At 34.4% G+C, this 26,349-nt stretch overlaps 1 protein-coding gene across 6 annotated transcripts in view; it reads left to right on the top strand.

The window, feature by feature from the left end:
- Csmd3 (CUB and Sushi multiple domains 3) overlaps nt 1–26,349 on the top strand; it is a 1,196,994-nt gene that overhangs the window by 737,578 nt on the left and 433,067 nt on the right. For all 6 annotated transcript variants that reach the window (XM_029469822.1, XM_021183659.2, XM_029469819.1 and 3 more), the window contains 3 exons: nt 8,978–9,160; nt 15,328–15,654; nt 18,493–18,687. In XM_029469822.1, coding sequence (XP_029325682.1) covers nt 8,978–9,160; nt 15,328–15,654; nt 18,493–18,687 — 705 coding nt within the window. The remainder of the gene's footprint in view (nt 1–8,977; nt 9,161–15,327; nt 15,655–18,492; nt 18,688–26,349) is intronic.

Below are 26,349 nucleotides of genomic sequence, written 5' to 3'. Positions count from 1 at the left end.
CATATATCCAGAAGATGTTCCAACTGGTAAGAAGGACACATGCTCCACTATGTTCATAGCAGCCTTATTTATAATAGCCAGAAGCTGGAAAGCACCCAGATGCCCCTCAACAGAGGAATGGATACAGAAAATGTGGTACATTTATATAATGGTGTACTACTCAGCTATTAAGGAGAATGAATTTATGAAATTCTCTAGGCAAATGGATGGACATGGAGGGCATCATCCTGAGTGAGGTAACCCAATCACAAATGAACTCATGAGATATATTCTCACTGATAAGTGGATATTAGCCCAGAAACTTAGAATACCCAAGATACAAGATACAATTTGTATCTTGAAACATGAAACTCAAGAAAAATGAAGACACTTTGCCCCTTAGAATTGAGAACAAAACACCCATGGAAGGAGTTACAGAGACAATGTTTGGAGCTGAGAAGAAAGGATGGACTATCTAGAGACTGCCATAACCAGGGATCCATCCCATAATCAGCCTCCAAATGCTGACACCATTTTATACACTTGCAAGATTTTGCTGAAAGAACCCTGATAAAGCTGTCTCTTGTGAGGCTATGCCCGGTCCTAGCAAACACAGAAGTGGATGCTCACAGTCAGTTATTGGATGGATCACAGTGGGGTGAGGAATGAGGGACTTTTGGGATAGCATTGGAAATGTTAATGAAGAAAATACCTAATAAATTTTTTAAAATGCAAAAAATAATGCAGATGTTTTCATCATGAATGTAAACCAACTTGTGCTTATATTATTTCACACACATAGCACACACACATACATACACACACTGTGTTACCTTTCCCCCACCGGTTATGGATTTCCTTCTCTGTCTCTTTAAATGTTGACTGAGGTCACCTTTTTCTGAGATACTGGAAAGGAGAATGTAGATGAACTCACAAGGTCTCTTCTAGCTGTGTAGTTTTGTATTTCTCAACCTCTGCAGGCCAGCTGCTGAGGTAATGAGGTTCCCAAGAGACTTCTTAATGTTAAGAATCAGCAAAACTGGAACTTTTAGAGATCAGTTGCTTTTAACCTATGTGGCTTCTCTGTGAAACATTTGAATTACTATGTCAACTGTTGTCAAGTTGGAGTAGGATCAATGTGTGGTTCTATGTCACCTTGAGGTCTGATGAGTTTCTTAGGAAATCCGATTGAATTTAGAGCTGGAGTACATTACTTTAGTCATCAAGGATCAAAGTTAACTTGGTGACTAGAAAATTTTAAAAAAAAATGTGTTGAAAGAACCATTTCTAAAAATTTCAGCCTTGGGCATTTAAAACTGTTTCCAATATTGCTTTCAATATACTATATTCAGAATGTTCTCATGTTGCCTCTGACCTCACAACCTCATTTTAGGCCTTTCTCTCTCTCTCTCTCTCTCTCTCTCTCTCTCTCTCTCTCTCTCTCTCTCTCTCCCCTCTCCCTCCCTTACCCCTCTCCTGTATCCTTTTCCACCCCCTGTCCATTGCTTACATTCTGCCTTTTTTCTCTGCCTTCAAAATGTGGAAGGAAAGGAAGACAAACAGGTGCTACCCTATGGTGCCGGCCTATCATTATGGGGACTGGATATTCACTTTGTGTCTTACTAATTTAGTTGCAAATAATTCAAGGATACTTACATGACTTCTTGTAGAAAGACCATTTTTTAATGAAATAAATCCCAGTTGTTTTGAAACTCTGAGATGAAATTGTTATGAGATAATAAAACCTAGAAGCATTGGAAGAGGATTTAAATTCTTCTTGTTTTGAGTTTTTTTCCTGTGGTACATTATATTTTATCGGTATAGCATATCCTGAATAAAACAAGTGGTATATTGCTGTGAAGTGTGTGGCTTTTTACATTTGTTGCACTTGAAAGAACCTCATTTGAAAAAATTGTCCCCATATTATTGTTCTGTGAGCTTGTCTGTGGGGCATTTTATTTTGTCAACTTGACCCAAATTGGAGTCACTTGGAAGATAGGAAATTCAGTAGAAGGATTGTCTCCATCTTATTGGCATATTGGTGGGTCTACAGGATATTTTCTTAATTAGTGAGGTAGAAATGCAAAACCCACTGTCAATGGTGCCTCCCCTGAGCTCCTTGTCCTGGATTGTATATGAATGTGAGCTGAGCTAGCCACAGGGAGTAAGCCAATATCATCCCCTTGTAGTTCTGCTTTAGTTCCTCTTTCCATGTTCCTTTTTACTCCCGCCCTTACTATTCATGATGATAAACTTTTTATTCCCATAATGCTGTCCATTATGGTGCTTATTACAATAACATAAAGCAGATGAGAGTAGATTCCCAAGGATATACTGTGATCAGAGGCTTGGAAGATGAAATAAACCCTATCATACTAAAGTTGATTTATTCATTGTTTTATTACAGCAAATGAAGGGAAGTTAATACACTAGTTAAGCATGTTCAGGGCTTAAGGAAAATTTATATATATATACACACACACAAATACACACACACACATATATAAATAGAGATAGAAATAGAGATATCCCACCTGATATTCAGAGGGCAACTATATAGAGATGAATGCTTGATATAATCTTGGCTTCACACTCTAACATAACCATTCCTAGAGAAGAACAAGGGAGAAGGAATCAGAAGTACCACATTAAACTGTCTTTTAGATTACCAACTCAAGTCAGTCAACATGAGCAGCTCTACAATTATGTCTACAGAATGCTAGATAGCACAGGATCCTTGCAATGATGTGTTCTTGTGAGTTTGTCTGCATTACCACCATAGAGAATATAAAACATATGGTAAAATATGAATTAATAGAAGAGTCTAGAACTCATATTCTTCAACTGCAAATTTTCTACAAGGTTTAGATAATTCAAAAGTTATAGTAAATATAATCATTATATGATTTCTATACATGTTCTATATAACTGTCCCATTTTTGAGTTCTTTTTAGTAATAACCTCATGTCTTTTTATATGCTAACTTTCCATTTATACACCATCATTTATTTATTACATAATAGGTCATAAGTGGATATATGTTGTCTAAGAACTCACTTTCTTGAGCTATATGTATAGTCAAGTAAAATGTAAAGGTAAAATTATACTCATAAAATGAATGTCTAAATAAAAAATGATAATGAAGTGCATTTATATTTATATATGTATGAATACATGTGAATATATTATGTATGAATATATACATAATACACATATGTGACTTACATAAAAATATATACAAAATACATATCCATACAATGTATATTTATATGTATACATAATGTATATGGATAGATACAGAAATACACAAGGCTTATAAGATCCAAGAGAATGAAGTAACAAATTTGCTTTTAAACTCTGGACTATGTTTAAACAGTAGGTATAATGAATCCTTTAGATGGACACAGATTTCTTCAGGTTTTAAATGTATGTCACTATGGTTTGTATGTAGTTTCGATGTGTTTTTTTTTTTCTCTCAAGTGGTTGATATACAAAAATTTTGCTTCATAATTTGGTAATGTATGAGATAATAGAAAATTTTAAAATGTGGCTTAGTAGGAATTGGCTATGTCTTTGGGAGCACTGACATAGTTCCCATGAGACATTGAGTTAGTTCTAAAGATATTATTAGATAAATAATGATCTACGTTTCTCAAGTAAACCATCTCAATAGAAGGTGTAACAGTAGTGAAGCTTTGCATGTCTCATTCACCGCCTCCCCAGTCATAAGCTTTTCTGTGCTCTTGTTTCCTGGTAGTCCTTTTCAACTCATAGGATTTATTTATTGCTTTATGATTATATGAATGTTCAGGGGGGTGGTGACTTCAGAGAGGAGTAATCATTATTCACTAATGTATCCCCAATCTTTTGCATACTACTTGTCACATTAAAGTGTCCAAAGAACAATAAAATAATCTTTTGAAATATCTGAAGGAAACTTTCTCTAACCTTAATGAAATATTCTAACATATACATTCAATGTTGAACATTGATATATTTATGTTAAGTGTTATCAGTGTAACCATACAAAATAATTAGGCACATTAAAAAGTTTGACTATGATGAAATAAAAAGCAAACTATTGATTCATTTAACATTATTCCTAAACAAACATACATTGAATGAAATAAAATAGTATTAGAAATGAATAGAAATATATCTCCAAACAATACTTATTATTGCTATCATTGTTTACTATTGTCCAAAACTTGACGGCAGGCATTTTTCTCGAAAAAATTACATAATTGTAACATACAACATGAAAAAAAAATCAAGTTTTTACAGACCTGGAACTTTCATCTCTACTGACTATCTTTCATATTTCTGGAAGTTGCTATGAAGTGACCTGAGGAGAAAAGTCAAATATAAATATCAGTTGGACCCAGCTGGGAACCCTTCCTGATATTATGGTACAGTTGTATCACAGGAGTAATCAACCTCTTATTTATTGGAACTAACTATCACACCACAAAATGAAATGCATAACTTTCTCTTTTCTTGGTTAAATACTACATGGCTAGAGAGGCCATAGACTCTGGGGGCAACCAAGTACTATTATTCTACTAAATAGACTGAATATTATTTTGTTTTTTAAAGATAAATTGTTATACCTGTACATCAATGGATCTCTAATCCATTGATGATTAGACTCCTAATCTGAGAAGCCTGTAATTGTGGTAGATTGTGGTTAACACAGTGACTCACAACTGGCCAAGGTACGGAATATCAGGGACATCAGAAAGCCCAGTCTTAAAAAGAACACATATACAGTTCATTCTTCCCAAGGCTCAGAGATCATTGCATAATAAAGAATGTAGAAGCCAAAGGCATTGGATGACAACAAAAAGACACTATCTTCTGGATATAACAGGCCACCTCAAGATATAAACTTTCCGTGGTTTGACCAGCAAACTGTAGATGCCAAATCCAACCCTGTTCCTAGCATAAAAATGGGTGCTGGTCACACAGTTTGACATGTAGCTGTTGACCTATTAGCAATTGTTAGCTACAGGGAGGTGTGGAAACAGTTTTCTCTAAGACTTTCGGCCCTGGTAAGCCCATCACTCTCTAAATAGAAGAACATACATACAAGAATCCTTCAGCAGTACAAATTGGTCTTGAGAGATAAAACAAAAATTAGACACAAAGTTGTTTGGGGGAAATAGAGTACAGTATGAGAAGAATTGGGGAAAGCAGTAAATTTAACCAACACATATTAAATGATACTCTCAAAGAATGAATAATAACAAAACAACAAATATAAAGAAATGCCAACTGAAAAATTTGAAGTCCCAATTACACATAAAATATTAAATAAAAATGGAAATAGAGTATTTAGAAGGAATAATACATTTTTTTATTCAAAGCAGTATGTAGAAGAAAATTGAGAGGCAACTTATTTTACTTTTACAAAATCATAAGAGCTAAAAATATGAGTAAATACTCTATAATATTTCTTCACAAATGTAGAAATAAAAATGATCTAAAAGAAACAAAGGTAGAACTATAAAGAAATATATCTAAACTAAATTAAAACAGTAGAATTGATGGAAAATTGTCAAAGATATTTGAACTAATCCTTTGAGCAGGCTAATATAATTGTAAAACTTAACAAGTATAAGCAATAATGTCTAATAAGCACAAATAAACATTGTTAAGAATTAGAATGATTTTGTTGGGGTTTTGGTTTGTGGATGGTATCATATACAGCAGAGACTGGTCTCAAACTTACTGTTTAGCCCATGAAAACTGTAAGCTGATTCTTTTTTGCCTCTGCCTCTGAAGTGATGAGAGGACAGGTGTGTACTGTAATCACCAGAAAAACATATGAAGGTTTTTGACAATTTATCATAGTACTAGGTAAAACCATGTAACAGTTCTGCTATTCTTTTAACCTCTTAGCATCACTTCTAATATATAGAAGTCTCTCTTACTGTTCATAAAAATAAAACGAAACCAGTTCCATATAAGAATAATCCTTCATATAATTTAATTAATATTTAATTGATACATATAATCTATACAGGCTCATATGGTGGATTTTGAAAGTTCTAATATTCAAATAGTCATTATCTCCTTCTGTAACTATGAAACTACTAACTTCTTTATTTGATATCAAAAATGGATACAAAAATGGAAGAAAAGGAATCCACAGAGATGGCAGTAATTGAAATCTCCTGTGGACTTTGGTGGTTTAGAAGAGGTTTCTTCTAAGGACTTAACGCTTTGCAAGGACAACTCTAGAATTCTTTGGTTAAGAAATAAGTCTTTATCCTTAATAAGAATTCCTCTGTCGAGGGACATCTGGGTTCTTTCCAGCTTCTGGCTATTATAAATAAGGCTGTTATGAACACAGTGGAGCATGTGTCCTTATTACATGTTGGAGCATATTCTGGGTATATGCCCAGGAGTGGTATTTGTAGGTCTTCAGGTAGTACTATGTCCAATATTCTGAGGAACCACAAAACTGATTTCCAGAGTGGTTGTACCAGCTTGCAATTCCACTAGCAATGGAGGAGTGTTCCTCTTTCTCTAGAACCTTGCCAGCATCTGCTGTCACCTGAGTTTTGATCTTAGCCATTCTGACTGGTGTGATGTGGAATCTCAGGGTTGTTTTGATTTGCCTTTCCCTGATTACTAAGAATATGAACATTTCTTTAGGTGGTTTTCAGCCATTCAGTATTTCTCAGTTGAGAATTCTTTGTTTAGCTCTGTTCCCCATTTTTAATAGGGTCATTTGGTTCTTTGGCGTCTAATGAATACAGAAATGTGGTACATATACACAATGACTTAGTACTCAGCTATTAAAAAGAATGAATTTATGAAACTCTTAGGCAAATTAAGGAACTTGAAAATATCATCCTGAGTGAGGTAACCCAATCACAAAACACACATGGTATGTACTCACTGATAAGTGGATACTAACCCAGAAGCTCAGAACACACAAGATACAATTCACAAACCACATGAAATTCAAGAAGAAGAAAAAGTCTGGAAACTTCAATCCTTCTTAGAAGGGAGAACAAAATACCCATGGAAGGAGTTACAGAGACAAAATGTGGAGCAGAGTCTGAAGTAATGACCATCCAGAGAGTGCCCCACAATCACCAAACCCAGACACTTTTGTGGATGCCAACAAGTGCTTGCTGACAGAAGCTTGTTATAGCTGTCTCTGGAGAGGCTTCACCAATGTCTGACAGATACAGAGGTGGATCCTCGCAGCCTGGACTAAGCACAGAGTCCCCAATGAAGGAGCTAGAGAAAGGACCCAAGGAGCTGAAAGGGTTAACAGCCCCATAGGAAGAACAACAATGTGAACTAACCAGTATCCCCAAAGCTCCCAGGAACTAAACCACCAACCAAAGAGTGTGACTCACTCACGGGCTCTAACTGCATATGTAGCAGAGGATGGCCTACCTGGTCATCAGTGAGAGGAGAGGCCCTTGATCCTGTGAAGGCTCTATGCCCCAGTGTAGGGGAATGCCAGAGCCAGGAAGCAGGTGTGGGTGGGTTGGTGAGCAGGGGGAGGGGAGAGGAGATAGGGGTTTTTTGAGGGGAAACCAGGAAAGGGGACAACATTTGAGATATAAATAGTATCTAATTTTAAAAACCATAAAAAGAAAGAAAGAAGGCTTTAAATCACAATAAAAACATAGTAAAACTCAATATATTGTATGCTACTTATAGAAAAAAAGGTAGTTCATGGGAAATATTTTTACATATTCAAAGACTCAAATGTTTCTGTTCTTACATATTTTATAAGTATAAAATCTTGGATAAAAAGCACTGAAAAATGTACAACAGATAAATTCCAGAAAAATTAGTCATTGTTGGGTGTGCAAATGTTTGGTGCAGGAGATTCTATACAGTTTTTGTTATTTTTGTTGTTTTTGATTTGTTCTTATTACTTTTATTTTTTTACAGTCCAGTCATTACCCACCCACAATTAGCCCTTCCACAATTCCTTATCCCATTTCTCCTCTCCCTGTCACCAAGAGTACNCATCTGTCAGGCCTTCCCACTTTCTGGGGCCTCATGCAGGGTTAGGCACATATTCTCCCACTGAAGCCAGAACAGACAGTCCTCTGCTTTATATGTGTTGGAGGTCTCAGACCAGCTAGTGTATGCTGCCTGGTTGTTGGCTCAGCGTCACAAAGATCTCAGAGGTCCTTGTTAGTTGAGACTGCTGGTCTTCTATGGGGTTACCCTCCTCCTCAGCATCTTTCAGCCTTTCCCTAAGTCAACCACAGGCATCCTTCACTTCAGTCCATTCAGTCAGCTGCTTGTAGGGCCTCTCAGAGATATACTATTTTTTTTTAATTTAAAAAGTTTAAGTTTTCTTTCTACACTTAAAAAAAAAACATTTTATTTTATATGTATTAATGCTTTTTTTGTATGCATATATGTGTGCTATGTGTGTGCCTGGTGCCTGTAGAGCCTGGAGGAAATGATCAGATTCCCTGTGACTAGAGTTTCAGGTGATACCAGTCAGCAGACAGGCATTGGGACCCTGTCTTGGACCATGGCTAGAGCAGCAACTTATTTTAAACAGAAGGTGGATAATACTTTCTCATTCTCTGACCATAATTTCGTGTATAATCCACAAATGATAAGAAAAAGTTGAGGATTTGGAGGAAATGTATATGATTATATTTCTGCGTGTATATATGTATCTGTAATAACAACGAAAAATTCTAAATCTGGTCATATTCTTCTGCTAAAGTACTAACCTCTGTCACCCTAATTAGTTATAATAACTCCAGATGCTTCCCTAGTAAAGGAAAGCAATGCAAGTATCTATTTGAATGCATCAGTTTATCCCCAAAGAACACTATCAAATCCAGTTCACAATAGTGGCACAACAGGAATAAAATTGAAAATGGAAACCCCATCCTCCTGCTCTCAAGCATCATCACACTAAACGTGTATACTGAGCACATATAATGCAGGTATCATACTATGCAACCCTAAAAGTTAAGTTTTGTCTTTTATTTTCCAGAAATTGAGAAGGAAAGCTGTGGCGATCCTGGCACACCATTATATGGAATTAGAGAAGGCGATGGTTTTTCTAATCGTGATGTTTTAAGGTTTGAATGCCAGTTTGGGTTTGAATTAATTGGAGAGAAATCCATTGTTTGTCAAGAGAATAACCAATGGTCTGCAAATATACCCATCTGTATCTGTGAGTACCAAATGCTTTGCTTCTAGATGGCATATGTTACCCTGTCCTTGCATATAATTGCTTTTGTAATTAATTGCAAAGAGCTGGAACCAAGTAATTATTTTTGAATGAGGAGCACTTTGTGATACTATCTTTAACACATGTGCTTATGCTGAATTATAAAATTCATTACAGATTTAAACAAAGTTAACAGAGTTCACTTGGTAATTGCAATATATATATATATATATATATATATATATATGTATATGTATATGTATATGCATTCTTCTAACCAGTGGGTAGCATTTTGTGCTTTATATATGACACATTTCTTATGGAAATTAGATATCATAGCTAATTCTAATAAGCACATTTATTTTCACAAGATAAAAATGCTTATTAGTAATCATAATTATGAAAATATTTAAGGCTTCTCTTTTATGTAAATGCCATTATTTATTTTTGAATGAAGGTATTCATGGTAAGGCATAGAGTTCACAGCATAAAATCCATTATTGTTTATTTTGTATAAAATGTTAGGATTACAAAATACATTAATTTTTCAACTTAATACGAACTGAACATGAAGGTTATTAATATACTTTTATGGTCAAGTAAATAGTCATTATTGAATTTCAATATCTTTCAGAGGAAAAATGCACAGATCCACTTCTAAGGAACTGTGAGGAGAAGGGCAGTTATTCATAATGAAGGTCACCTGTTCAGTTCTATTTCAGAAAGAATAAAATACATTAGGGGAGCTGATTTTCATCTGTTTATGCCATATAAAGCTTGGAAGTACTTAAAACATTTTAATTGATGATCTTTTATTCTAAGCATTCTTCCAGAAAGATAATATTGGTTTCATAATGGAAAACCTATTATTTGATAAATCACAACAACAATGAAAGAAAACATTTGGTGCAAGAGATCTCATCCAGGGCTTTGGCTCTGCTAGATAAGTGCTCTTTTTTGAGCTACACCCCAGCCCAAAAATGAAAAAAGCAATTGACAATATTTTGTCAGATGCTATAATACATAATAAAATAAAAATGATGTGACTTTCATTCCCTAAAGGCAATTTGAAAAATTCATGAATACCTAGTAAATATTTTGTTTTGTTTGAAATGGGGTCTCATGCCTGTCTTAGTCAGGGTTTCTATTCCTGCACAAACATCATGACCAAGAAGCAAGTTGGGGAGGAAAGGATTTATTCATCTTACATTTCCATATTGCTGTTCATCACCAAAGGAAGTAAGAACTGGAGCTCAAGCAGGTCAGGAAACAGGAACTGATGCAGAGGCCATGGAGGGATGTTACTTACTGACTTAATCCCCTGGCTTGCTCAGCTTGCTTTCTTATAGAACCCAGGACTACCAGCCCAGGGATGGCACCACCCACAATGGGTTAGGCCCTCGCCACTTGAGCACTAATTTAGAAAATGCCTTACACCTGTATCTCATATAGGCATTTCCTCAACTGAAGCCCCTTTCTCTGTAATAACTTCAGCCTGTGTCAAGTTGACACAGAAAACCAACCAGTACAGCCCCCCTGGCTAGCTTGGCATGTACTCCATAGTTCTCAGTAGCCTCTCATTTGCAGTGATTCTCCTGCGTGCTGGAATTATAGGCATGTGCCACCACTGGATATCTTTAACTGTTTTCAACTAACATCTTTAACTATTTTCAACTAAGCCCAATAATTCAGTAAGTGATAAAATAGTGCATCGAATGTTTTATGTGCAGGCAATGGTTAATTTTAAATGCATTTGTCTGAATAGATGTTGATGAATAAGCCAGGACTACATAGATAAAATTCTTACGTAAATCCAGGTAAAGAGTAAAGATAATTATATTAAATTTAACAAAAGAACACCTTCTGGAATTTTTTTCTATGAATATATTATATTAATTTATGAATCATATATAACTAAATTGCAATTTTAATGAAACAATTAAAAGCAATTTTCTAGGCATGTGACAGTGCACAAGATAATGTTACCTAAAAATTGCATTGCACCTATAAAACAGTAGATACAATGTACATTATTAAATCTACACATTTTCTTGAAGTTCTGTGTGGTTTGTGAGCTTGGACTGTGTGTGGATCATGTGTAGCAATATGAACTTAGGTCAATTTGAAAATAATGATTTATAGTAAAAGACACCACACACCTTTTTCCTTTACTAATTTAGCAATCATTTTGTTACAATGGTTATAGAATTAAAGTTTCCAAGATTCAGTTGAGTATGAGAGAGGGCAGTAGTCTGTGCATATTCCAGATGTGAATGGAATTGACAGGAAAATGGAATAATTTAACTATGTAGAGATAGGGATTAAAAGTGTAGATGATGAAGAAGATAGGGAGGAGTTCTATGCAGTACTTCCCTCCAGATAGGATTTGGTTATTGCAATGATAAACTCACAGCATCCATGGTTACCTTACAAAACATGTCCAAGATCAAAACAGTCCGTATCCCAGCATGAATGATCCAGAAGCTCACAAGGTCCCACTCCTGAGGAACTAAAAGCAGCTGACAGCTCTTCTTTGTGGAGATTAGCCACTTGTACATTGTTCATACTTTATTGAATATCCTTATACCCATATACATATGGGAAGCACTAATTAGACTTAGTGACTAATGAAAGACAGACACAAAGAGTCAGAGTGACAGAGTCAAAAATTAGAGATAGACAGAGACAGAGAGTGATGAAAAGAAAAAATAGGACATAAAGCTTTAAGATGGGCATGTTGGAGATGGATCCCTGGGAACATGGGAGGGGGAAAAGAAGAGACAAGGGAATCATATTATATTGTACACATATATAAAATTCCTAAAGAATAAATGAAAGTAGAAAGGGTCAGAACATACTATGTACAAGGCAAATCCCTGCATTTGGAAAAGAAGAGAGGAAGTCTTTGTATTTTACCTGTAATGGACTGTATAGTAAGGCTTAGTATCACAAAAAAATGAGATGGTAGACCTTTTTAAATAGTCTTTTCTTCTCAAATATGAAATCTGTTTTTAAATATGATTTCAAAGATTGAGGAGAAGAAAAGCAAATTCATTCAAATTAGACTGGCCTAAGATGTGGCTGAGCCCAAAGGCTGTAAGTTTATTGCATCTAATATTATTCCAAATAGTAAAAATTCAAAATATTTTAAAGAAAATATGAAATTACATGCAATGTAAGTTCTCTTAGTATAGAATGAAATACAGGTAACCAAAAGATTATTTTAACTAGTAAATTCAAATACATTAATATTGAACTTTTAAATAATAATAATAATAAATTTGGAACTCTGCTTTTAAGGTTGTCCTAGTTACTGTTCTATTGCTGTGAAGAGACACTCTGAACAAGCCAAGTCTGGCAAAAGAAAGCATTTAATTGGAGGCTTGTTTGCTGATTTAGAGGTTTGCTCTATGGTCATCAAGACAGGAAACAGACAGGCATGGCCTTAGAGTAGTAGATTAGAGCTTTACATAGTGGTTTACAGGTAGCAGGCAGACATAGAGATCACTGGGCCAAGCATAGACTATTGAAATCTCAAGTGCCGCACCTGATGACACACCTCATCAGCAAAACCACACCAAGTCCAACAAGATTAGATCTCCTAATCCTTCTCACACCTCTGTTAACTGGGACAAAGCATTCAATCTATGAGGACAACTTTCATTCAAACTACCACATGGGTATTGTGATTTAAGACTACAGAAACATGCCGGGCCATGGTGGTGCACACCTTTAATCCCAGCACTTGGGAAGCAGAGGCAGGCAGATTTCTGAGTTTGAGGCCAACCTGGTCTAAAAAGTGAGTTGAAGGACAGCCAGGGCTATACAGAGAAACCATGTCTCGAAAAACCAAAAAAAAAAAAAAACTACCGAAATATAATCATAATTCATAAGTGGATTCTTCAAATAAAGTGAATAAGCATATATATATGCATATAGATGTATATATAATCATATGAGGAAACTTCAACTCTTTAATTTTACTACAAGTAGAAGAAAGTAAAACAATAAGGTGTCATTTCCTTATGAAACTAAAGAGAATAAATTATCACAGTATTTTTTGCTTGTAGGGTTCTGTGTATTATATTTCACTACAAATTGATATTCCTTGAATTCTGAATACTATTTTGAGCCTTCAACTTAATATTCTTATAAACTCATTAAAATATCACATGTTAATAATCAAAAGACAGTCAAAACTGAATTATATTTTAGAATACAATTTTAAATGTTAACTTACAGTTGTATGTAGACAGAAAAGAATGATTTTGCAGGTTTAAATGATGAGTATAATTATGTGTAATAGATTTAAATGTTCATATATTATTTATAATGAGCTAATTGTAGTGGTGTCTCTAACTTAAATACTTGGACGAAAGCAGGAAAATGAATAACCCTAAGTCATCTTGATCTATATCCTGAGAAACTGTCTCAAAACTATACATACAAACAAACCCCACATGCAAATATATGTTTATATAGCTTATATATGTCCTATATAGAGAGTTTAAACATACTTTATATGTGCATACTCTGTATATGAGAGAGAGAGAGGAGAGGGAGAAGAAGAGGGAGCGGGAAAGAGGGAAAGGGAGAGAGAGAGAGAGAGAGAGAGAGAGAGAGAGAGAGAGAGAGAGAGAGAGAGAGAGAGAGAGGAAAGAGAGGAGAGAGAGGAGAGAGAGAGAATTTGGCACATATATGAACTGAGTTTTGATGAAGATATTTTGGAGCAAGGAAAGAAACAATATCAATATTTCAATATTGATTTCCTATAAGTATTTTGTTCATCTGTTTGTTTGTTTGTTTGTTTGTTTGATTGATTTTTCTTTCTTAGCCTCCTCAGCTTCCCAAACTTCAATCAGATGCTTAAAACTTCAGAAAGAAAAAAGGGCATAAGACTATGTAGATTAGCCATGTTTACTTCTCCTTCTAGACTTGGCAACAGTTACAGCTGTTACCCATTATATATATATATATATATATATATATATATATATATATATATATTAACCTGTCTCCATATTTGTGTCATAAACTATAATAGCATGGAAGGGATAAAATCCATTTAAGCACCATTACTGATTTTCTAAAAGCTTTAGAATTCTAACTCTGAGATAATTCTCAAAAATGATTCTTTTTTCAATCATTGTATTAACCTTAGTGTTTCATGAGTACTTGTGAAATTTTCTTGTAAGTGCAGAAAGGAGAGTTGTAGAATACTCTAACACAGATAGGACAAGTGGAAAAATCAAGTGTCACTGAGTGGGGTATCACTGAGTGATTCCTGCCTGGAGTCTCTGTCTCAGAAGGCAAAGGCAGCAGCAATTACAAAATATTTCTATTCTGCCTGGGAATGAGTTCTAGCTGAAAAAGTCTACAAAATAAGAATTGTCATGTCTTTGTTAAGGTTTCCATTGCTGTAAGGAGACACCATGACCAGGCTACTCTTATAAAAACAACATTTAATTGGGGCTGGCTCACAGGTCAGAGGTTCAGTCCATTATTATTATGATGGGAAACTAGGCTGGAGAGATGGCTCAGTGGTTAAGAACATTGACTGCTCTTCTAGAGGTCCTGAGTTCAATTCCCAGCAACCACATGGTGGCTCACAACCATCTGATAACCTCTTCTGGTGTGTCCGAAGACAGTTACAGTGCACTCACATAAGTAAATAAAAACCAAAAAAAAAAAAAAATCAATCAAAGAAAGAAAATAAAACCACCACCACCAACAAAGAGAGGGAAACATGGCAGCATCCAGGCAGGCATGGGGAGGAGGAGCTGAGAGTTCCACATACTGTTGCAAAGGCAAAAAGAGAAAACTGGCTCCTATGTAGTTAGGAGGAAAGTGGGAAATCCCACCTCCATTCCTCCAAGCATATAGCCTTATGTTCTTGTAAAGAAATGTCTACTTTTGCTTATATGCAAAATGAAGTTTGTATGCATAGTTTAGCAATGTGATGCTCTCCCCAAAATCCTGAATTCATTCTTCAGCAAAGGAAAAACACAAATTTTGTTTCCTTTCATCTTTATAAGATAACTTGAATTCTTTGTTATGATCTCAATTTATTGATTATATATTGTAGACTATCACAAAATCTGTCTAGATATTGCCTTTTAATATTTACTCTTTGTAAGCTTACCTTTTATTTATCTCTTCTTTTTTACCAGTTCCTTGCCTCTCTAACTTCACTGCACCAATGGGAACAGTCCTTTCCCCTGATTATCCAGAAGGTTATGGAAATAATTTAAATTGTATCTGGACAATAATCTCTGATCCAGGGAGCCGGATCCACCTTTCCTTCAATGACTTTGATCTGGAATCTCAATTTGACTTTCTTGCTGTTAAAGATGGTGACTCACCAGATTCCCCTATTCTGGGAACCTTTACTGGGGCAGAGGTGCCTTCCCATCTTACTAGTAACAGCCACATACTGCGACTGGAATTTCAAGCTGACCACTCTATGTCAGGGCGTGGCTTCAACATCACATACAACAGTAAGGGTTTTATTGTTGTGTGTTTGCTTGTTCATATATGCAATATATTTGTTGAGGACTGAAAAGCTATCATGCAAATCAGCCTTCTTGTTTCAAAGACAAAAACAATTAATGCTTTTTATTTCTTGATAGTCAACCACATTTCACTCTCTGTGTGTCATTTCACATTGCGAAAGACCCAATTTAAGAAAATTCATTTCTATGTTTTTACCGTATCAGTTTATAGACTAGGCTTTTCTATTAAAATTTACCCTAAATTTAAGCCTGAATTTGCTACTATTTATTTATCAGTTTAAAGAAAATGAAAATTACTTTTCTTTAGCTATTCAGAAACTCACAGAGAACTTAAACAACTAATGGCAACACACAACTCCAATTCCAAAGAATATCTCTAGTTATCATAGTATTACTGGAGAGAATATTTCACTAAGTAGGGAAAGCTCTCTTGCATGACTATTAGAAAAAAATTACTTCAATGTTTTATAGTATCAACAAAACTTAGCACAATTTCAAGTCTTGTTCTTGCTACTGCATTTTTAGATATTCCCTTCATGTATCCATAACTATAATACCATATTTGCAAGAATGTAAGAGTAAATTAAAAATCAGTATAGGTTGAATAACTTTAGCAGGTCATATATATGAATCTAGCAAGAGCTCAGTAATCGAAAGCTAGCTACTGCACTATATCATTTGATGTTTGTACTATGTTGCAGTGTTTATTATATTTTCCTAGGTTTGAGATATGTTTTGGTATTAGGTTCTATGTATCAGGTTTGCATTTTAAAAGAAACACATTATTCATCTGAAAAATTGTATGACAGTTGCAGAAGGGTAAAGCACATAAAAGAGAAAACTCCATGGTTTTAGATACTTACATATGAATACTGTGTTGTGCAAGTGTATTAGCAAAGACAAGGAATGCTGCTGATATTTAGTGCTTTCTCTTGAATAATCCACTTTGTCTCAGATGCTATCTAACCTTCTGGGTTAATGGGAAAGTGCTCTATCTCAATAGAATTTAGTCTCCAGATATCAGCACTGCCTTTAGAATGAATTTCACCCTGCATCTCACCCTTATCTAAGTAATATTGAGTTTTTTTCAATGAGATACAGAATACAGTCAGTGTCCTTTCAGCTTGACTCTAACTTTCTACATAGAAAGTCCTTTGCAAATGTGTCTACACGCCATTTATATTCAAGTAGCTGGTATATGTGTCATAGAGATTGCCTAAATTGAGATCTTTATCCAAAACTTCTTCAAACATATATATGCATGTTAGTGATTACGTGTTTGCATATGTTTAATTACATTTTAGTTTGTATTAATTGCATGATACTTTTAAGTTCGATGCCTGTGGTGCTGTCAGAAATTATGTCCATTTGATTTCTGAGTTATATTTAATTACATGAATTTAATAATTCCTACTTCAGCTCATTTTTTTCTGAACAAATCTACTTAGACATTGTATATTAGAACAGCACAACCAGAAAATTGAACTTGAAATAAATTTTTATTATTTTTTAATTTATAGTTCTTTGAGTTAATTATTTTTAGTTACAAGATAAAAACAGCTATTCAAATAAATGTACCTATAATATACTTATGTATTTTAGAATATATCTTATTATCTTTTAGTAGATTAAGATAAAAATTATAAGAAAGTAATACAAATTAGGAACAACCATAAAATGATGATTAGTAGGGAAAATTTAAAACGGTTCCTTGAATACAGAATAATTATAGTATCAAATTATAAAATCTTAATGAATAAACCTTATGCTTATAAGCCATGATAATTTTTCCTCACAGAAATAGTCTTCTATTTATACTATATTAAGATAAAATTTTATTATGCATTTATTGTTTTATGGATTCATTTAGTGAAAATTTTAGTTAATTCCAAAAAAGGCATTACTTATTGAATAACCAGATTATTATTATAGTTCTACTTTTTGCTAAATATACATCCTAAAGAAACAACAAAAATACAGAAGTGACTCATGGATCATGAGACATGAGAAAATGACCAAAGATACAGAAGCCATTGAGAGAAATTTAAATTCCAGAACTAAAGATACATTGCAGTCCCTTAAATTTTTATTTCTCTGAAGAGATAAGCAACATGACTTCTTCAAGTCTAACATTCCTCTTTATGGTTATATTTTACTCATTAGGCCCCTCTTATTAAATGTGATAATATCACATCTTTTTGCTTAGAACATGGTCCTTGAAGAATTAAGTTCCTTAGTAGGAAAGATATAAAATAATTACAATATTTTCTGACTAAAAACATCTCCTTTTTACTGGATATTTTATTTATTTACATTTCAAATGTTATCCCCTTTTCTGGTTTCCCTTCAACAAAACCCCTATCTCATCCCCTTTCTTCCTGATTCTATGAAGATTATCCAAAATATTTCCTGTAACCTTCCCAGGGAAATGGTTTTTCATTCCTGGCAAATGTGTTATGGAATTTTTGAAGAAGATGACATAAACCTTTTAGGAGTCATATTAACTAGAATCTGAACATATTACCTTACAGATTCCTATATTAGTTTAGCCTAATGATGAATACAAATAGACAGAATTTAAATTCTTATTTTTAATTTTTTATAGTTTCGTGTGTAAATTATATGTTGAAACATTCACAACTATTACTCATTATTTTGCACATATATTATCAGAGATAAAATTTCTAAACTTACAAAGTAATTTAAAGGGTTTTCAAGAAGAAAGAACCACATTCATTATTAACAGTCACTTTCCACACCCAAAATCTATAGAAATCCCTCTCTTTTTTTATACTCCTAATGTTTTTGCTTCTCCTTTTTAAGCATTTGGACATAATGAATGCCCAGATCCTGGAATACCCATCAATGCTCGTCGCTTTGGAGACAACTTTCAATTGGGGAGTTCTATTTCAGTTATTTGTGAAGAAGGGTTTATTAAAACACAGGGAGCAGAAACAATTACATGCATTCTGATGGATGGAAAAGTAATGTGGAGTGGACCAATTCCAAGATGTGGAGGTAAGCTCGGGGGCAAAGGGCAAGAGGACCCCCAAACCCAGTGCACTTTGCAAAAGCAGGAAGTGTTATTTTTCACAAGAACTGTTGTCTTGTCGTCTCAGTACCTGGTGTGAGCTTCATTGTATGTGTACATAGAACCGAATTAGATTTTTAATTTTTATTCCTAAATATTTTTAGAGACTTTTAGGATCCCTCTTCGAGTCTTCCTATATATAAATATTAACAAATACTAAGGTTGGTATCTTATATAAACCTCTCTTTGACCATTACAGTTATAGTGAACAACATATAAAATTAGTTATTCATTATATGTTCCTTCACATTTCCTTGGTGTTTAATGTTAATATTCAGTTTTCAAAGATTGATTAACGAAATGTTAAGTCAGTTTATTTTAACACATTCATATTTTAAAATGGGTAAATTGTGTAGCTATAGCTGTTTTTTCATTTTTTTTCTTTTGTAGAAAGTCCTAGTCTAAACATTAATCACCATATTTATATTTAAAAATAAATACACGTATATTTAAAAACAGAAATAACATATGTAGATATTAAATATATTCAAATATGTTATATCACTGTAGATTCTACAGAAATGTGTGTTTAGAGGTCTAGGTTCTATTTATAATTGCTGGATTGGAAATATTCAAAATTACAGTTAACTCTTGCCAGACAATTCTAAGAACATATATTTCATTAAGAAAGTAATATATGCAGACTAGAATCATGAAGCACACAATAACAAATGACTGGAATCATTTGGTAATTTATTTTTCTTTTTGGGAGTGCTAGTGATAATGGCTTTGGAGCTGGGCAGAACTCTCAGCAAATAATGGGCTTGCTTTCTAGGACTGAAGATCTTGATTGAATCCCCAGAAATCATGTAAGAGTTTCTGGTTTAGTGACACATGCTTGTAATTCCAAAATGATAGAGGCAGAGAAGGAAGATGTGTGCGCAAATGCGTGTTCACACACACACACACATACACACACACACAATCCTGGACTTTGGGCAAATCTTTAAAATTGTTCCTATCTTTTTTCCTTCACCTTTACATGTGTTCCAACTGAAAATAAAACTTTGATTTCTCATTTGTCTGCAGATTTGAAAATATACAAAGTATTAAGTTCAAAAGTACAATCATTACCTATAAATTACTACTTTCATCAGATCCAACATATCTTCAGTGCCTCATAATTAAGTAGGTCCATATCATATAATTATATTGCCCTTGTGGCTCTTGTTATTAGAATTTCCTTCCTTGTTACTTTAATCAATGTGTCATTTGGGTATCAGTATGATGAAGTAAATGACTTTAGAATACTTACAAACTACAAGCATTATTTATTTGTAAGGCTCTACTCTACTGATAAGTATGATTGTAACATTAATCTTAAAAATGAATGAAGCTGCCCAGTAAACTGTGTAATAAGGAGAATAAAATAACATTCTCTGTTTATATCATACTTCACTATTAACTGACTCCTGCCCTTCTGTCATGAGGTTCTGGGACTGACTTGTGAAGCCAGTCAGAAAGTGTCACAGGCATGTGAAGGAAACGTAGAAAACAGAAAGACTATTGGTTTCAGGGGGGCGGGGTGCGGGGAGGGGATAGCAGTAGGTCTTTGATACAGGAGTATAGGACAGGTAATATGGACATGATAAAGTGACTGAGATATACAAAGACAGAAAGGCTTGCATAGTACACAGTATAGGTGCAGAATTGCTCTGGGGCTAGCATGCAGTTTTGAGCTATTTCAGTAAGCAGGGGTATGATCTGAGCTGTTTTCTCCATTTCTCTGGATGTTGTTTTCAAGTCTCAGTAGGTAGACACAAAAGCACTTCCTGATAATTGCTGAATTCCATTGCCTTATTTGCCTAACTAGGGCATTGATTTTTAAAGTTGACTGACGCCTAACTACATGGGGAGCTAAAACTAATGAAACCATAACAACAAATAATTTTATGAATCACTGCTAATTCTAGAAGGCAATTTTCCACTACCTGTGAAAAATGGATGCTATTTATTTTTTTAAAGTAAAGCACAGTGTGCTGAACTCTAATTTGGCACAGGCCATTAAGCTCTCCAAATATCTCAAAGAGATGCTTTATGAATTTTCTGAAGGAGACTGTTTCTTTCTCTGTGAGGGAAACAGCGAGCACTCAACTTCCCTTCTTATCTGTGTCAATAACGCAGTGGGAACAGGGGTAGGACAAAGTTATAGCCAAGGAAAGCAGAATCAAAACAGGCCAGGAGCAACATTGCTGTCACCATTGCAGGATTACCAGGATCGAGGGCTACTCTTTGAGTTGCTTTCCTATGCAAACAAATCCTACCTAACTCTGGAGACAAGAGGTGATTTCTTAGCTTTTAATATTAAGACTCGTAATGACTCTTCCGTTCCTGGGTCCAAATTCTACATAATGACAACGAAATTCTTACAAATTAAAAACAAAAAAAAACAAAGAATCAAAAGTTCCACACCTCTTGGTACCCAAGCAGCCTGGTTTACTTGGCAAACAATGCATATAAACACTGTTCCTGTCCACTTTCCTCATTAGAAAGCTTTTATTTTGATAGTATTTTTGTTATTTTTAATATGTTTCATCATTTAATGCACTAGAATAGCCTCTCAAAAAAGTTTAACATTGTAGATGAAGTTTTTCATTAAAACATAAAAACCTTCAAAACAAACATTTAATATAGAATAAATAAGAGCATGCTTCCATAAATGTTGGCATTTTATTTCTTTGACATGAAACAGTGCAAATGCAATGCATTTTAAGTTATTTAAAAATGTGAATTTTTATTTATTACAACTAGAAATATTAAATTATTTCATGAGATCTTACAGAACAAGGTGGGGGTGTGTGGTTTGATTAGGCAACCGGGGGCTTCCATCTGCCTCAAGATGCCACAATCCACAATCACTTCTCCCAACTCTTATCTGCTACCATTGTCTAGTGGTTCTAGCTTTGTGGCATAACACCCTGTCTATCATTAGCAGTCTGAAAGCGTTGGGAATCTTTGATCTGCCATAGTCTTTGAATGCGGCTAATCAAACCAAAGGAGAAAAGGAGTAGTGTCATGTTTTCCCATGGATGAAGATGAGTTCATTTCTAGTAGTTTAAATATGGTTGTAAGAAAATGTTGATGTCTACCTTTTATTCAAAAAACTGACATCAAGTGCTAATTAAGTAAGGATGGGTTTGGCCATACAGAGAAGATGGACTTCCTCCCATAAATTGGGTTTATCCAGTCTCACCATGGTGACAATTGGTTAGATATTTTGTAAGTCTGGTAACTCTTGCATCTGCTAATTAATAGGAAACAAAATACATGTTTCCACAATCACCACTGAAGTCAATTCAGGCTAAATTCCACAAACACTCATCTTTATTAAGTAGCAATCAGTGATTTTTTTTTTTTGATCCACATTCAAAGTGTACCCTGAGTATAATTGGCTCTATCTAGGGTTAACCTTTGCACGGTATTCATTCCACAAAAGCATGCCAAAGCTGTTAAGATTGTGATAGTTACTTAATATGGGGTGCTTAGTGGAACTGAATAGGAAATTTCATAATGAGTTACACAGAAAACTTGCCTTCAATCCTCATCTTTTCTCGTCGTCAATCCTTCACTCATAGCAGCTGCTTTCTCAACTTTTCCCCTTTGGCCGAACTCTGCGCAACCCCACTCTTCATCTGTAAACATGATATATGCAGTACATGCCCTGTGCTGAATGTCTGTGAATTTCATCATTATATTCAGACCTCTGATGTGAAGTTTTCTTATTAATATAAGGCAATCTTCCTTCTTTCTTTTTATAATAGAAATCTTCTTTTTGCTTTCCCTGATCAGAATCCCTTCTGTAAGCTGCTGAGGTCATTGGCAGGCACACCTGCCTCCATGCATTCCAGTATGCCCTATATCAGCCTCCTTGCTAGGAACATTGGCAAGGGAAGAGAAAAGCCTGACACAGTTGCATTTAAATTAAACTTAACTCTTTATCTGACTGGTGACTTTAGGTCTCTTCAGCCATGGGTCCAATGTTGCTTTGCCTTAATTGTTGTTGAAAAGCTACAATAAATACTGGACTTCCTCTACCATGGCAAGCTATGTACTTAGAGCTATCCTTGAGCTACAAATTCTGGAATCCCTTAAGCACTCTACAGAACACCATATGATGAAGCCACTGGGATTTACTTTATTTTATTCCATTTTATTTTATTTTTGTGAGCAGTAATACTAAATAGAAGGAATATATTTAAAAATGATCTAGGAGATTTTTTTTCCATCCCAGAATATGGGAAACTCCTTTTTCTCAGTCATTTTGATGGATAAGATCACACCTGCCTCATTTTCTAAAAAGGCACTTGTTTATTGTCTATACCTCATATGATCTTAACACCATCACTCAACCTTTGTTGTCATACAGTGTTGTGTATCTCATTTTGCTTCACCTTCTGTTTAGTTTACAAAATATGTGAGACTGTTTTGACTTAGGAATTGATTCTGTGACTTTTAGTAAACTGACCCTAGTACACTCTGCCATATATTTACCACCATTGTGCTTGATCCTGAAACCTCTTTGCAGCTCATCCTAATTAATTTTGAGCATCTAACGCTTTCCATAATTTTACTTGTTTTTGAGTACTTATTTTCAAGGTCTCACATAATTCTACGCACAAGTATAGTGGAGCCAACTACCACTAAATGACAACTTTAAAATATGTTTGTCACAAAAAAAGTTAATATACCCTGTGGGTATAGAAAAATAAGTTCAGATATCTACTAGATTACAAACATATTAGAAATGGATTCTGCACACAGACTGAGACAGGTTACTTTGATAGGGGCAGATATGGATACAAATATTTTTTAACAAAAATAATAAGATTAGTAGGGGTGATAATTATGATAACTGAAAGGACTATTATTGAAGGCTAGAAGAAAGCACTCACTCTAAGAAAACAAATCACATGAACTAGGGATTCCTCAAATACTTCAATTGGAAATGCATCAGTAGCAACCAATCCCGGGAGGAATGTATTGGGAAACAAGGAAGTTCTGATGAAATAGGCATCATGACTACCTTCTTTTTCCTCAAGTAATTATCCTAGTATCTCAAGAAACTGTCTTTCCTTTGCATTTACCTAAGGCCCATTTTCCAGATGACATTTTTTAAATGTTTCTAATAATCCTCACTTTTGACAAGTTAGACGACAACGTTGAAGTTTAATCTTCTAGCATCAGGAATTCAGCCGGACATCCTATCCTTCACTGTTCTCAAACTGCCATTTCTATTTTAGGTTTGTTTTGTTTTTTCTATAATGCCCTTTGGAATTTTTTTGTCATGTCTTTTTATTGTATTTCTTCCCACCTGTATTTACATGTGGAAATTTTTCCTAATAATTTAGTGTTAGATATCTCAATTGTCTAATAGGCTGTAGGCAAATTCAGTATTTTATGAAAAGTATAAAAGGGCAACTAGTGACCAAGAAAATTTGATAATGATTTATGGGGTATGAACATTTTATATAATTAATGCAAGTTTCACAAATATCTCCCCCAATCCTCTCTTACTTTCACAGTATATCTAAATTTTAGACAATCATCAGCATCAATTTATCTCCTGGATTACACAACTGCCTTTTTAATAAGCTTTTTCCTTCCTGTTTCTGTTCTATGCTCTGTTTATATGTGCTCAGAAGTTCTACCTTCTCTGAAAGCCCCAAATTAAAGCAGCATATAGACTGCTGTGCTCTGTCCCATAGAAGGATGAGTTCATCCCATGATAATGTTTTCATTTGAGAAACTATCTTCTTGGGAAGAGTAGAAACATTCTCTCCCTTACTACAGGAAATTATGCATGTTTAAAGCAGAGATAAAGGTTTCGACATATCCTTTCAAGCTACTTTCTGAGTTGTAATCCAACTTCATATATGCTTGTTTCTGAGCTTTACAATAATAAATCAACCACTGTATTTGAAGAGAAATTAAAATAGGCATCATACCAAGAGACATAGGATAAAACAAGAAAGTTCTCCTCAAGGTGTCAAACAGTAAATTATAAGACCCTCTCACTTTTCTGTTTAAAGAAACAAGACAGTTGAAAGTAAATTAGTTCTATCTCTGTTGCAGACAAAGAAAAAAAAAACTTTCTTTATATGAGGATTTAGAGTCATTGATTCATGACATTTTAAAACTAAGGAATGTCACAGAGTAACAATCAGGAATTCTGAAACAAGAGGGGCTTAATTTACAGAATGAAAATAAGCATTTGGCTAGAAATTATCTGCCATTTTGTGATAAAATGTGAAGTGTATATTTTATAGTTTAGAGCTTGATAGTTTTATGTTAGTTGACAGAAGCTACAGTCACTTGGGAAGAGGGAATCTTAATAGATAGAAAGCCCCAAGTAATATTGATTGAGGATTGTAGGAGGGTCCAACTAACTGTGGGTGATGTAATAGCTGGATAGATGGGTATAGATGATTTAAGAAACTAATCTGATCAAGCCTAGGTAAACAAACCAATAAGCAGCACTCAACAAAGGCCTCTGCCTCAATTTCTGTCTCCATCTTACTGCCTTGAGTTTCTTCCCTAACTTCTTTTTTCAGTACAAGATTTGGAACATTAAGCTGAAATAAACAAACCCTTGTCTTCCCAAGTTGTTTTTGATCATGTATTCTATCAGAGCAAGAAATACCAAATCAAGACAATGATTAAAAATCAAATTGTCTTCAATGGCTGAATTATAAAATTATATAATTTTTATGGGAAATGTGTTAAATCTAAAAACTAAATTTCACATAATTAAAGATACAGTTGTGGCTCACTGTTGCTTTTCTCCAAATTTTCTCACCACTGTGCTTACTCTTGGCAGGAGTGGATGTTTTAGAGCTATCTTGAATGTTTTGTTCACTATATTAATGATTTTTATCCAGTATCAAACTTTATATAAAACTTATGTGCTGATATCACTGAGTTCTGTTTGACACATCCTTGTGTTTTCTTTTAAAAGTTCCAGGAACATATTGAGGTTTGTAGTATAAATTTAGAAGTAAATTGTTTCTCATATTTTCTGAGCATATATGTATCTTACATTTTTGTCTGGATTTCTTAAGGCTATGATGCATATATACTTCCTCCTACATGTTAGCAGTCTACACTATAGCCAATAGAGCCCTCATAATTATAAAGCAAGTTCCAAGTAAAACTAAATGGAATATTGGCCTTTACAGTTACATGGTCATGTTCTTGAATACAATTAGGGCATAAAATATTCAGTGAGCTTCTTTGTAGATTAAAAAGTATTTCATTTAATGAAATATATTAGAAGAGTTGTATAATTATATAGGCTCAAAGCTGGTAATTTAATTTAGATGCCTAGTTAAAATTGAGTGAATGGAAAGTTATCTCTTATTAAGTCTCATAATAATTTCAAACAATATGGTCTTTGCTGCCTTTGTACCAAGAAAAACAATACTAGCAAATGTGAATAGGAAGAATCGAAGCCAATAATTCTGGTAGCTCTCTAATTACTAACATAGGCCCTTAGCTGGTTTATATTCCCTGTATTGGATATATAAGTCAACTCTTCTGTCTCAATATTGATCCCAGCCATTCCACTCTCAGTACATCTAAGCTGAAGCTAT

Source organism: Mus caroli, chromosome 15 (assembly GCF_900094665.2).
Source record: "Mus caroli chromosome 15, CAROLI_EIJ_v1.1, whole genome shotgun sequence".
NCBI lineage: Eukaryota > Metazoa > Chordata > Mammalia > Rodentia > Muridae > Mus > Mus caroli.
Note: the sequence above shows the minus strand (reverse complement) of the source record. Positions and strands in the feature narration are given on the sequence as shown.